The sequence below is a fragment of the Fusarium vanettenii genome (genome assembly GCF_000151355.1).
Source record: "Fusarium vanettenii 77-13-4 chromosome 1 genomic scaffold NECHAsca_1_chr1_3_0, whole genome shotgun sequence".
NCBI classification, from domain to species: domain Eukaryota; kingdom Fungi; phylum Ascomycota; class Sordariomycetes; order Hypocreales; family Nectriaceae; genus Fusarium; species Fusarium vanettenii.
In genome coordinates, this window is record NW_003315881.1 from 1,242,796 (window position 1) to 1,256,725 (window position 13,930).

A 13,930-nucleotide genomic window follows, 5' to 3' on the forward strand; every position below is an offset into this window, starting at 1 on the left:
CATGGTGCTCGATGTATTACCCTGCATCGAATGACACGAAGTCGCAGATGGGGGCATGACAACCTCCCATCGGAGAGAAGGCCCTTGCATCAAACTAGTCCGTGAGGCCATCTACCGCGTACAGTCACTAGTTAGGGCATCTTCTGGTCACTGATCCGTAATACATCGGAGCGCACTGGTCAGGCGTTGTGCCATGGTGGGAACAGATGGAGGCGTTTCGTGTCAAAAATTTTCTTTGCATTCCAACCCACGTCTCACAAGAGACTGATGGGTTTTGTTCAAGACTAATTACCTGACATGGGCATGGGGGGAAGACAAGGGAACCCATGCCGGGATGGGGATGGGGATGGGGATGGGGCGGTGACCCCTGGGCTTAGGCTTAGGCTTGGACTGGGCTGGGGGTGTCTGGCCATGTGCCGAACAAACAATGACGACCACGAGCATGCTCGTGTCTGAGTTGAGGTCATCCATTGTATCACAGTCAGCCATGGATGCGACAAACCCCAGACTCAAGAGCGTCAACCCCAGCTTTTGCCTCCCCGTGCCATCCCGCGCGCGGCGTCTCCCTCGCATGCCTAGCACAACGCCCAGACACACAACACACGCACACAAAACCAAGGATCTTCTCATCCCTTTCCCATGCCCGTCCCTCTTTCGCCAATCCATGCATGAAATGCAAGCAAGCAGCCCTCACCCCGCACCCCGCCCGAGACTGGCTATGTACAATTGGTCGGCTCCAACTTGGACGGTCTGCGGGGGCTGCAACCAAGGATCAAGGCCGCCGCCTAGTCAGAGGCCGCGGCTGGCTTCACCGCATCGGAGAGCTCTCCGAATGGCCGGAGCACCGGCAGCAGCGACGACGCGCGCGACTGATTTCCCAACGCCATAAAAATTCCTTTTGAAAAATACTCCGTTGTTAATGATTTAATGTCCGTAACGCTGTGACTCCCGGCTCGAAAACTCTTTTCGGATGGTGTTGGCTGCAACGACACTGCGTTTGTGAGTGCCTGTGGGCCTGTGTACCACCATGTGTAAGGTGTAATATGATATGATGAAAGACCGCATCACGGCTATGACCTGTTGTCGGCCTTGGTCATGGTCTCCAACACGTTGGCCAGGGCTTCTTGCTGCACCTCATCGAGAGTTTTGCTGACATCGATGGTGATGACGTCCTTCTCGTCACTCGAGGGCCGCTCGAGGATGTCGAACTGGCTGTGGACCATGTTGGCGCCCATGTAATGATTTTGTCGCTGTTGCACGCGGGCGAGAAGGACCTCTTCAGCAGCGTCGAGGAAGACAAAGTGAATGAGAATTCGATGGTCGTAGTATCCCGCCACTCGGATCACATCTCGGTACTTTCGCTTGAGGGCTGAGCAGGTGAGAACGACGCCGCTGGATCCGGCATTGAGGCGGTGGATTGACTCTTCTCGGAGAGCAGTGAGCCAGTCCCAACGATCAGCATCCGTCAGAGGGATGCCATTTCGCATCTTTTCGATGTTGGCAGGGGGGTGATACTGGAGGACCGTGTTAGTGGTGACGTTGTGACGCCGCAAATCGTGGGGGGGGAAAAACCCCCGCGGGATGAGAAAAAAAGAGTCTTGTACATACCGAGTCACCCTCAACATAGGGCATGCCCAGAGTGTTGGCCAGATATTCAGCAACCGTCGTCTTTCCACATCCAGCAGGGCCCGTAACTAGCCAGATGTGCTGCTGCTCGTTGGTGTTGTGGCCATTGACGGCAACCGAGTTGAGCGATGGGGGTGCTGCCGTCATTGGTGAGGAATTGGTGGGGGTCGCTTGGAGAGATGGTGGCAAGGCGATGGAATTTGGGTTGGACGCCTTGATGGGCAGAGGAGTGGAATCGTAGGAAAGCATCGTGGAATAGTTGTCGAGGGTAAAAATGATAGGATTCGTGAGGTGTAAAGTGAATACTGGTGTTGAAGTAATGGATGGTTCCTTCTCTTAAACGCCTATTGCATAATGGTACACGAAAGGCTCAAGTCGACGTGACAGGTGTAATAGGCCAATGTCTGCCTAGTCCTAACAAAGCGATTGATGCAAGGCAATGTAAGGTTTTGAGTGATGTAAAAAAGGGACAAACACAAACGTCAAAGAGACACAAAGAGGTGAGGCACTGTAGGTAGGTTGGACAAGAATCCGGGGGGTCAGGGGGAGGCAGACGACGGATCTATATAAGGTTGACGACGGGAAAAATGACAATTCAGGCTCAACAAGACGGGGAGAAGGCCGTGACAGGCACGACGACTTGGTTCGTCTGGGCCTGGCAGTCTTTGCCAGTTCCATTGTCCAAGTGACGTGGGGGGGAGTGTGTAATGGTTAGGCCCCAGTGGGCCGGGTACAGGAGCCTCCGCCTGCCCTTCCAGGGGCGTGGGCAAGAATTGGGGAGGTGTGTGGTATTGGATTGGAGCCCGGCATGGAGGTTGAGAGAAATAGGGAGGACGGGCGAGCATGATGGAACCGGGCATTTTTCCCCTTTACGAGTCCACTCTGGCACCCGCCATTTCCTAAAGGCACCGTGGTGAAGCAGTGAGTGTGGAGTTGAGACCTTGGTGAGTGGGAACGTGGAGAAGAATGCCAGGGCCCGTCACGGACGGATTGCTAGACCGACAAAACCTGGACGGGACTGGACTGGACAAATTTGTCACTATGATGAGTCTATGTCCGTGGTCAGTTGGTGTTTCTAGCCCTGCTAGAGAAATTGCTTATTACTCACTTGTGCAACTAGAAAATGCCAGCAGAGCCTCGAAACCTGCCTCATCTCGTCGTTCCACTATTTCGTATTGTGTGCGCGTGCTAGGTCACGAGGTCATACTTTTGCTCCCGTGCTTGGCGGCAGTTTGATGTCACCGTCAAGACACAATCATCAAACAATTGCGAGGCGGCTTTAGGCGGACAACACCTCAGCCTCGAGGCGCGCATCATGCTGCATGTAGACGTCGTCCATCCAGAGACCGAGTCCTCACAGAGACGGTAGGGGCAAACGTAGCAAAGCGACCTGCGGCATCGGATTGGATGGGAGGCTGAGTGACTCCCCCGGAAAAGAATCCATGCAGTGGAGGTTGCTTTTCCTTGTCGACCACCCAATTCCCGCCTTTTTGCAATTCCTGTGTCTGTCAGCCGTCACACTCAGTAGCAGCCCTGGTGCCCGCTCTCGCCGACCACGCAACATCAATTGGTGTAACGAGCTCCAATCATTCCCCAAACACCGACATCCCCAACAATGGCCCCCATGCTCTCTCCCAATGACCCCCCTTGGAGAATGTCCAACCCGGGTTACCAGCAGGCAGAGCGAGCGGTCGGTCGGTACAGCAGGGAAAGAAAAAGGAGAATGACAATCCTCCCTGTCTGCCGACCAGATTCTCACATCCGCAGATCCAATACGCATCCGGCCCGACTCTACGGGCAGGACAGATGAGCTCATACCGTACGCAATGCCCACGCGCACAGCAGGTTTGCCAGTCCGAACGAACCGAACCCCGGATTTCATGACCAAACTTGACCGAAACACCACCTGGACCATGGCCGATGATCGCCACCGCGCCCAAAGGGCTGGGTCAAATCTCCCGACTCGAGTCAACGAGATCCCTCCCGTCTCTTGACCCAAAGACGTTGGGATGCTTGCCCCAGGTTTATCCCCCTTTGCCTGTCTCATCCCATTTTCCTCAATGGCTCATGGACTTGGACCAGCTTGAAGCTAGATGGCTGCGGCATCTGGCCCGGCACTGCACGAGCAAAGTCGGCCATTGCTCATGCTGGGATCAGGTCACGACGGCAAAGCGCCGTCTCGTCTCGTTTTGGAAAGAGGCGCCGGGCGGTCATCGCCGTAAAACTTCTATGTTTGTCGTCAAAGACTGGGGCAAACAGGATCGGTTGGTAGTGTACCTCCGCAGCGCGGCACCGGCACACCCCATCAGGTCGTTTCAGGCGGCAGTCATGATCTGGACGAGAGGATGCTTGGATGAGGGTGAGAGCCGCGGCAACGCAGCGCAGTAGTTGCAGCGGCCAACACAAGGCTGATCAGATTATTGCATGCTTGTCTTACAAGCTTGCATCTGCATGGGGAGGGCGCGTGAGGGCGGGCAGGCGTTGTCTTCCCCGCAGAAGACTCAGCTTCGAAGGACCCCTCGAGTCTTCTCTGATCCAACCCAACCATGCACCCGCGGTTGAGGATCCGTTTGCCGTGTGGTGAGGGAGGAGCTCCGTCAAGGCAGAGGGTGTCTCTTCATCAGACAATTCTCCTCCACCCCCAACCCAACCAAGAAAAGAAAAAGAGGCACAAGGGGAGAAAAAGCGGTAGCGTGGAGTGTGGAGCTGGCGCGTGGGGGTCGCAGACTTGCAGGTCAGGTGGTGGTGGACCTGGCGTTGCCCCACAAGCTACTGGAAGCCTCACCCAGCCAGACCAGAAGATTCCAACCGACTTCATCGAAAGGAACAATCCATGATTATAAACTTGATTATTAACATGGACACAATGCTCATCGTGATGCTTTTGCAACTGATAGATACAAGTATTAGGATTCAATTGGAGAATTAATCTGTGAGAATACCTGTCACAGAGTGACTAACACAGCCACAACCACAGAATTCAACTTCACATCTTCAACGCACAACTTGCTGGCATGTACGCTTTGGCATGGCCCTTTCTAGGCTTACCCGGCTCAGCTTGACTCGGCTCAATAGGGGGAGCTATTTTGCTTCCCCGGCCGGAATCACCACGTCGACCTGGCCAACCACAACCGCCCGTCGCCCTCCCACCCTCTCACCACGCCCCATAGACCGTCCCGCCCGGGTGGATGTCTAGATTCCGAAGCGCTGGCTCGATGGACGACACCGGGTCGGCGCCGTTGATCTTGTTAGTGCTTGCTTGCTTGCTTTCTTGCGTGCAGGAAGGAGCCCTGGTCTCCGAATCTCGAGTTTCATCAACGCCACACCGCTTGAATCTGTCTCCGATTCTGTTGCATCTCTCCAAGTGTTGTTTCGCGAGCACTACCATATAGTTCTCTTCCACCTATCCCACGGTGTTTCTTTTATTCATTACTTGACGACTCCTGTATAGTCCTCACTCAACTGCTGACCCCTCAAAACCTGCTTTGTCAACCCTTCTCGAACCCTGGCGATGGAGCCCCGGACCGTCTCTCCGTCTACACCCGTCCCTGGCATGTCCCACATGGCAACGCGGTGAAGCTGCGTCTCCAAATTGCGCTGCCCCGACCAGTCAAAATTTACGAGGACTCGTGGGTAATGTGACCTCCAAGGGTAGCATCCGCTGTACTGAACGCCCGAGGCCTCTTGGCCGACACTTGGCCATCCATGACATGATACCGTATGCATCTCATCTCGTCCGAAACCGCCGTGTATGCCGCGGGGTACGACACAGCCCAGAGCTTCATGCAAGACTCTGGACTGGCCAGTGGGGTCATCTCAATGGAAGGTCTTTCGGGAAGGAGATCGGGAACTTTCTCGGTTCGGCTCGCGGTTTGAACTTGTCTTGTGCTGTTGCCGTGGGGGTCGATGAGCGTCAGATAAACTGCTCTTTTGGCTCTCCGGCATGGAACTCGTGAAATTGGGCACTTGAACTTGGCCAGACTTGGCAGATGCTCAAGATTCTCGTATCAATTAGTTGTGAACTTGTTTGCTATCTTCTCGAGAGACTATTCGCGCAAGCTGCGACATGCTGTTCTCTGTCGCCTCGACTCAGAATGGGGAGAGGACGTTGATAAGATGTACGATACCGATAATGAATAAGAGAATTAGGCAATGTGTAGCGGTTAATAAGCCTTAGTTAGATTGAGACTCAGGCACTCTATGGACGTCTCGCTGACCTTGGTAGTGATACTGAGGAGTCTCGTACTGTTGCAGATATATTACAGCGAGATTAGACTGTCACTACGTGAGTACAAAATAATATGGACTATCAAATAAGAGTTTCCAATAGCACGTGAGATATTCTAGTCATGGAACAATGGAGAACAATGATATACCTGTATTCAAGAGCCACTTGATTACCCGGCAGATATACCCCTTCAAACTACACCACTAGGACCATGTCATGATATACATGATCTTGGCATTCAGAGAGTCATGATCAGGCAAAACAAGGCTTCACGTGAAATTATTGCACTACTCGGGAATTATTTCTATCCTCGCTATTCTAGAATGCTACATTCCGCGTGACGCATGTGGGTTGACGCACAGGATGTGACTGTGACTGCGACTGCCACCCGCTGCAAGTGATTTTGATCCAATCTTTTCAACTTTCAACTCTCAAGTTGCACAAGGCTAAAGACTATTCAAACAACCTATCGGGTCCATCCCAGAATTCGAATTGATTGGATACTGTTGCCTTGTTCAAGCTTGCAACCAGTGCTGGTGCCCGTCCATGATGCCCTAAGTAGGTGTCATGGTGGGGAAAGACACGCCTGGCTACAGTCGGTGCTAGCCCTGGTTGGCAACTAGGTGGCTGCCGCCTCACGCAAAGATCCCCCGCGTTTTGCCTGGACACGTTTGGCAGTTGCGTTGCGTTTGTGCCCAGATACAAAGGATCGATTGGCCGACCTGACGTGAGCACAAGCGGCATGCCTTCTCCCAGCTTCATCTCACCGTCTTTCATTCTTCGAAGACTGCCATTGCCCTCCCTGAGATCCGCAGCATCGAAGCCTTCTATCGCCGCTATACGACGACCCCTCACTCACGTTACAGCTTCCTTTGGACGTCAGACCCTTCGAGCCTTTTCAGCCTCTGCCGTCGTCATGAACTCGCACGAGCTGGCCCACTACCTCGCTGACCAGCCTCCCTCGGTCGTCAGGCTTGAGATTGAGAAGCACTTCGAGCCTCTGACTGACAAGCAGAAGCGCTATGCTCACTTTATCAGCAAGTAAGTCATCTCTGATCGGCGGTAGCTCCAATCTCAACCTGCCCGAGTTGACCGCGGGCTATCACGTGGGCGCCTCCATGCTAACCACCCACCAGAGCCGCCTTTGCTGGCACTAGGATCGTCCTGCGCCAGATCTCTCCCGAGTCTGAGCCCATCTACGATCTGATTCTGGCTCTTCACAAGTCTGCCAAGGGCGACTGGAACGCCTTGGCCAAGCAGGCCGGTGTCGAGGAGGATGAGGTCACTCGCTTCCTCGAGTACGCTGCCATGTTCCTCGGCAACAATGGCAACTACAAGAGCTTCGGTGACGCCAAGTTCATCCCTCGCTGCAGCGAGAAGACTGTTGCTGCTCTGGCTGCCACCTCCCCCGAGGCTTCCAAGTTCTATGAGGCCACAAAGGGTGGCATCTTCAGCGCTGACAACCCCGCTATTATGCACTTTGGCTACCCCGATGATGGCCACATGACAACCTACTATCCTGACTCTGCTCACATCACCAAGGACGAGATCAAGGCTGTCTCGGACTGGATGGAGGCCAAGGGCCTCCTGCCCGAGAACAACCGACTCCGAAAGCTCCAAGATGGCAACTTTGAGATTCTGATTGCCTCGGCCGTCAAGGACATCCCTGCTGAGGGCGGTGATATTGGCAAGGAGACAGAGTTCACCGTCGAGGACGGCCCGCTGAAGGGCAAGACTATCAAGCTTGTCTACGGCGACTATTCCGCCGAGATGAAGAGCATTGCCACATACATCAATGGAGCTGCCGAGAACGCCGAGAACGATACCCAGAAGAACATGCATATCGCATACAACAAGTCCTTCGAGTCCGGCTCTCTGAAGGAGTTCAAGGACAGCCAGCGGTTCTGGATCAAGGACAAGGGCCCTATGGTCGAGTCCAACATCGGTTTCATCGAGACATACCGAGACCCTGCCGGTATTCGTGGCGAGTGGGAAGGCTTTGCCTCCATCGTTAACCTTGAGCGAACACGCGCCTTTGGCGAGCTTGTGTCCAAGGCCCCCACACTCATCCCTCTGTTGCCCTGGGGTAGCGAGTTCGAGAAGGACAAGTTCCTGTCCCCTGACTTCACCTCTCTTGAGGTCCTGACTTTTGCCGGCTCCGGTATCCCTGCTGGTATCAACATTCCCAACTACGATGACATCCGACAGACTGAAGGTTTCAAGAACGTTTCCCTCGGAAACGTCATGAGTGCCAAGGCCCCCGATGAGAAGATTCCTTTCATCCGCGATGAGGACCTTGAGGTTTACAAGAAGCAGCGAGATGCTTCTTTTGAGGTCCAGGTTGGCCTTCACGAACTGACTGGTCACGGTTGCGGCAAGCTCCTGCAGGAGACATCTCCTGGTAACTTCAACTTTGACAAGGAGAACCCCCCTGTTAGCCCCGTCGATAACAAGCCCATCACGACATGGTACAAGCCTGGTCAGACCTGGGGCTCTGTCTTTGGTAGCATTGCTGCGTCATACGAGGAGTGCCGAGCTGAGCTTGTCGCTATGCACCTGAGCTGCGAGTTCCCCGTCCTTAAGATCTTTGGCTTTGGAGACGGCTCCGAGGACATCAACGGTGAGGCTGGTGATGTACTGTATGCTTCATACCTCTCCATGGCTCGGGCTGGACTTGCCTCCCTCGAGATGTGGGATCCCAAGAGCCAGAAATGGGGACAGGCTCACAGCCAAGCTCGCTTCTCCATTCTCAAGTGCTTCCTTGAGGCCGATGACGACTTCTGCAAGCTCGACTACAAGGAGGACGATCTTTCGGATTTGACGATCAAGCTGGACCGATCCAAGATTCTCACAGCCGGCCGAGATGGTAAGTTCCCGGTAACCCTGACCTGAATGTTAAGCTAATATGTTTCGTTTAGCTGTTGCCAAGTACCTCCAGAAGCTTCACATCTACAAATCTACTGCTGATGTAAAGACCGGCACTGACTTTTACGTCCACATGACGACTGTTGACCCCGAATTCTGGGGCAAGAAGGTCCGCGACACTGTCCTCAAGAACAAGCAGCCTCGCAAGGTCTTTGTCCAGGCCAACACCTCGTTGGACGAGGCGTCTGGAAAGGTTTCGATCAAGCACTACGAGGCCTCGCTTGTGGGCATGGTTGAGAGTTGGGCGGACCGTGACCTGTAAATGTGGATAAACAAGGAGAGCAAGAGCAAATGAAGAGCAAGTCATGATGGTGTACAGATATGAGAACATTAACAAGTCATGATCGTGTAGAGGCTAGAATCTGTAGAATAGAAGAAGCAAGAACAAAACATGCTGTGTCGACAGCCAGGCCATAGTCAAGAAGTCCACCCTTGGTTGGAGAGTTGATAGACACTCCAGATGGTCCAGGGCGCACCACGCACACAATTTGAAACTTGAACTCCAAATCCCACCAACGACATATAAAATATTCAATGTTGTCTCAGTTCAGACAGAAGCATCAGAGTTGCATTTTTTCTCGTTCCTTTTCACCCGGTAGACGGGAAATCCAAAAGTGGGAATTCATCATCATCGGCCTCTCACCGGAAGCCTCTAGATTGTTTTGTATGCTCGTTTGTTTTTTGACTGTAAAACCTGATTACAGACGCCAAGATGTGACCGATGCCGTCGACTTCCAAATGCAATTGGCCAAACCAGCCCATTTCGGAGACCCTTCCCGTTCTACTAGAACCCGTCGTGTGTCGCAACCCCGGTACTCCCGCCGCCCCGGCACAAGATGGACTGCCATTTACCAGGCCATCTCGTGGGGCTTGTCACCCTTCCGCAAGCTGAAGGAGCTGGCGAGGTAGGAGGCCAGCAGATCCACCTTCTTGATGTTGGCAATCAGAGCCTTGTCGATGGCCTTCTGGTCGGCGGCGCGGCTGCTGTTGATCTCCTTCTTCTGTAGCCCGTGTGTCAGTTTTTGATCTCATCTTGTTCTCTCGAATGGTCCTCATACCTGGGGCTTCTCTCCCTGCTTGAAGAAAGCCTCCTCACCAGCCTTCTCCTTGGCCTTCTCGGCGGTGAAGTACTTGGGTTGGGAGATCTCCTCAATCTTGCTCTCGTCGAGGCCGGAGATGTCGACCTTGTAGGAGGTGGCGATGACGTATCGGGAGTTGACTCGTCGCAGGGGGACACCGTTGATCTTGAAGGGGCCGGTGACGAGGAGGACACCCTGGTCGAGGGACTTCAGGAGGATGACACGCTTGCCACGGAAGCGGCCAGCGAGGAGGATGAGGACAGTGCCGGGCTGGAGGGACTTGCGAGGAGTCCACGATCGGACGGCCTTGCGGACCTATGATTTGCACCTGTTAGCGAGTGATGCTGAAGGTTGCTGTTTTGAGGCTGCTATGAAATGCGTGCTTGTCGCCAATCGGTATGTGGTCGTTGGGTTGCTGGTTATGTGTGTGTGTGTTCGATATCGTGGGACATGAAATATTTCAAGCCCTGTCGCTTCTCTCTGGTCGTTCTGCGCCGGCATGACAAAATTGCCAACGGTCGAGTTGATCTCAATCCGCCTCTCCAAAACCCCCAATCCACGCGCCTCCTCAAGGAAAATACACAGCTGCTCGCAAAGAGCCATCATCATCACCGCCAAAAGAAACTCACCTTCTTGTTCTCGGCATCGTCGTCAGCGGGGTACCACTTCTTCGCCTTCTCCGAGGGAGCGGGAACCTCCCGGGTCGTCTTCCCGAACGTCTTGGATGTGGGCTTCGCCGACATGGTGACTCTCCTGGCTGGGTGACTTGGGTTGGGTGGTGAAGGAAAGGAAGACACTTGGTGTTGATGCGCCCGAAATGTTGGAATTCTGTGTGAAGGGCCGCTAACGAGTTTGTGGGAAGCAAAATGTGAACCCTCTGGCGCTAGCCCAATGGGGAAATGGTACGTGCTACCCGAGAGTTGGACATGGGGCTTCTTGCACGTGACGCTGATAAGATAAGAGCTCAAGAAAGTAAAGTGGCTCCCCCCCGATGGCGGCGGCCGAAGATGCGAGAAAGTGCTCCAGCCGTCATGAGACTGCTGGCCGAGGCTCTGTGCCGAGTAGATAATTGAGAGCTTCCCCCCGAAGATAGGATCTTTGATCCTGTTTTGTTTTTTTCACGATTGCTCTTTTCTACTCTTTTCTTTGTAATCGAGTGCACAATATGCAGGCTCGCAGACAATTGATCACTTCCACCCAGCGCCTGGCTGGTGCTGGCGCGCGGACCCGATCTACCCGACCACTTACACGAGTACTCGCAGCTCAACCTCTTCGCCCAACTCCTCTGCGATTGATCCCCAGCCTGGCCATTCGTTCGTACGCCAATGGCCGGCCGCACCCTCCCGGTGGTACTCACCGGATGAACATGGGCGGCGAGGAGGAGAAGCCCGCACTGGAGCAGTTCGGTATCGACCTGACTGCTCGGGCCAAGGACGGCAAGCTTGATCCCGTGATTGGAAGAGATGCCGAGATCCAACGGACGATTCAGATCCTATCTCGGCGAACCAAGAACAACCCGGTTCTTATTGGTAATGCTGGTACCGGAAAGACGGCCATCCTCGAGGGCCTCGCCCTTCGAATTGTTCGCGGTGATGTCCCCGAGAGCGTCAAGAACAAGCGGGTCATCAGTCTCGATCTTGGCTCACTCATTGCCGGCGCCAAGTTCCGAGGTGACTTTGAAGAAAGGTTGAAGAAGGTTCTATCAGAAGTTGAACAGGCCGAGGGCGAAGTTATTCTGTTCATCGACGAGCTTCATACTCTCCTCGGCCTCGGTAAGGCTGAAGGTTCCATCGACGCTTCCAACCTATTGAAACCCGCCCTGGCTCGTGGTGAACTTCAATGCTGCGGTGCCACTACACTCAACGAATACCGTCAAATCGAAAAGGATGTTGCACTGGCTCGACGATTCCAACCCATCATTGTTAGCGAGCCTTCGGTTGAAGATACTATCAGCATCCTTCGAGGTATCAAGGACAAGTACGAGGTCCACCATGGTGTCCGAATCACAGATGGTGCCTTGGTGGCTGCTGCGACTCTATCGAACCGATACATTACCGACAGATTCCTCCCAGACAAGGCCATCGATCTTATGGACGAGGCTGCAAGTCACCTCAAGCTTCAGCACGAGTCCAAGCCCGAAGACATTATGCGTCTCGACCACAAGATCATGACCATCCAGATCGAGCTCGAAAGTCTCAGAAAGGAATCAGACGTGGCGAGCAAGGAGCGCAGGGAGAAGCTAGAGAAGGACCTCGCCAAGTACAATGAAGAGATCTCGGTGCTCAACAGCCGCTGGGAGAAGGAGAGGGCCGAGATTGAGTCAGTCAAGAAGGTCCAGGAGGACCTCGACAAGGCCAGGTTTGAGCTCGAGCAGGCACAGCGAGAAAACAACTTTGGCCGTGCCTCGGAGCTCAGGTTTGGTGTCATCCCCAGTCTCGAGCAGAAGCTCCCTCAGGAGGGAGAGCCCAAGGAGTCCAAGGCTGAAGACACCCTCATCCACGACTCTGTCACCTCGGACGACATTGCCAATGTCGTGTCTCGCATCACTGGAATTCCAGTATCGAAGTTGACATCCGGACATATCGAAAAGCTGGTCCACATGGAAGACACTCTCAGGGAAGCTGTTAAGGGCCAGGACGAGGCCATCAAGGCCGTCTCCGACGCAGTCCGTCTGCAGAGAGCCGGTCTGAGCGGCGAGAACCGACCCCTGGCGTCCTTCTTCTTCCTTGGACCTACCGGTGTCGGCAAGACGGAGCTTTGCAAGAAGCTCGCCGCTTTCCTCTTCTCCACAGAGTCGGCGGTGGTCCGGTTTGATATGTCAGAGTTCCAGGAGAAGCACACCATCTCCCGACTTATCGGTGCCCCATCTGGCTACGTCGGCTACGAAGACGCTGGCCAGTTGACCGAGGCCGTCCGTCGCAAGCCATACGCCGTACTCCTGTTTGATGAGTTTGAAAAGGCTCACCGCGACATTTCTGCCCTACTGCTTCAGGTCCTCGACGAAGGCTATCTTACCGACGCTCAGGGCCACAAGGTCGACTTCAAAAACACTATCATCGTCCTCACATCCAACCTGGGTGCCGACATTCTCGTTGGCCAAAACCACCTACACCCTTACAAGGAGACGGCCGATGGAGATATTGACCCTTCAGTCCGCAAGGCCGTGATGGATGTTGTCGGCTCAGCGTACCCGCCCGAGTTCCTCAACCGTATCGACTCGTTCATCGTCTTCAAGCGCCTCGCCCTCAACGCGATCCGAGACATTGTCGATATTCGTCTCAAGGAGCTCCAGCAGCGTCTCGACGACCGACGCATCGTCCTGTCTGTGCCGAACGAGGTCAGAGACTGGCTCGCAGAGCGCGGCTACGATCCCAAGTATGGTGCTCGTCCTTTGAACCGGCTCATCACCAACGAGATTGGCAACCACCTAGCGGACCAGATCATCAAGGGCCAGCTCAAGATGGGTGAGACTGCTGAAGTCAGGATCCGCGACGACAAGGAGGGTTTGGAGATTGATGTCAAGCCCAAGGAAGAAGCTGCCCCTGCTGCCGCTACCTGAGGGACTTTGTTCAAGTCTTTGGAGTTTATTGGTTAACGAGTTTATGTGTTCCATGTCAACTTAATCACATGTAGTATTTTTGTACAATAGTATAGCATAGTCTCCCACTGTAAATAACGGCAAGAAAAAAAAAAGAATGGTCAGGATATCATGATAACATGGATCCAAATGTAGAATACCACGTTTGATACCCAATTCAAAAGCACGTCAAAAAAAAAATGCTCCTCGGATGTCATGCGCACTGTTGCCCGTATTGTGACCAGGTGAAATATCCCGCCACCATGATGGCGTGTTGAGGCCTGAATGGCAGCACCACATTCCTGTTCCGTGAGGCCTTGCAGGTCACATCATGATGAATGCACCCACCAACGACAGACTCCACACTCATCTCGTTGTCTCTCTCTCCACAGTCTTGCAGTGGGGAGGGTTACTCTGGTAAGCACCTTGTGATGGAGAGTTATGCCTCACTATCCTCGAGGATGCCAGAGTTGTTTGCTGCTTGGTTGACAGTCC

At 53.9% G+C, this 13,930-nt stretch overlaps 4 protein-coding genes across 4 annotated transcripts; 2 read left to right on the forward strand and 2 right to left on the reverse strand.

Moving 5' to 3' along the window:
* Positions 1 to 1,070: 1,070 nt before the first annotated feature.
* NECHADRAFT_74736 (uncharacterized protein) lies at positions 1,071 to 1,875 on the reverse strand (the record flags this gene model as incomplete). The annotated part of the gene is made up of 2 exons (XM_003054183.1): positions 1,071 to 1,514; positions 1,609 to 1,875. The coding sequence occupies 2 exons, from the start codon at positions 1,873 to 1,875 to the stop codon at positions 1,071 to 1,073; spliced, it is 711 nt and encodes a 236-aa protein (XP_003054229.1).
* Positions 1,876 to 6,770: 4,895 nt separating this feature from the next.
* On the forward strand, positions 6,771 to 9,041 carry NECHADRAFT_30560 (uncharacterized protein; the record flags this gene model as incomplete). The annotated part of the gene is made up of 3 exons (XM_003053466.1): positions 6,771 to 6,895; positions 6,991 to 8,720; positions 8,773 to 9,041. The coding sequence occupies 3 exons, from the start codon at positions 6,771 to 6,773 to the stop codon at positions 9,039 to 9,041; spliced, it is 2,124 nt and encodes a 707-aa protein (XP_003053512.1).
* Positions 9,042 to 9,398: 357 nt separating this feature from the next.
* Positions 9,399 to 10,620, reverse strand: NECHADRAFT_73368 (60S ribosomal protein L6). Its single transcript, XM_003054184.1, has 3 exons — positions 10,488 to 10,620; positions 9,838 to 10,173; positions 9,399 to 9,780 (listed from the first exon to the last, which is right to left on the reverse strand). Exons 1-3 carry the CDS (start codon positions 10,599 to 10,601, stop codon positions 9,628 to 9,630), a joined length of 603 nt encoding a protein of 200 aa, XP_003054230.1. The 5' UTR covers positions 10,602 to 10,620; the 3' UTR covers positions 9,399 to 9,627.
* A 403-nt stretch (positions 10,621 to 11,023) lies between these two features.
* On the forward strand, positions 11,024 to 13,417 carry NECHADRAFT_32069 (uncharacterized protein; the record flags this gene model as incomplete). Its single annotated transcript, XM_003053467.1, has 1 exon — positions 11,024 to 13,417. One exon carries the CDS (start codon positions 11,024 to 11,026, stop codon positions 13,415 to 13,417), a length of 2,394 nt encoding a protein of 797 aa, XP_003053513.1.
* Positions 13,418 to 13,930: the final 513 nt, after the last annotated feature.

What these genes read in the sequence shown, in the direction of transcription:
- NECHADRAFT_73368 (XM_003054184.1), bottom strand. Translation starts at nt 10,601, where the DNA reads ATGTCGGCGAAGCCCACATCCAAGACGTTCGGGAAGACGACCCGGGAG. An exon ending in ACGATGCCGAGAACAAGAAG is followed by an intron (nt 10,174 to 10,487) that starts GTGAGTTTCTTT and finishes TGCAAATCATAG; the next exon opens with GTCCGCAAGGCCGTCCGATC. An exon ending in AGCAGGGAGAGAAGCCCCAG is followed by an intron (nt 9,781 to 9,837) that starts GTATGAGGACCA and finishes CACGGGCTACAG; the next exon opens with AAGAAGGAGATCAACAGCAG.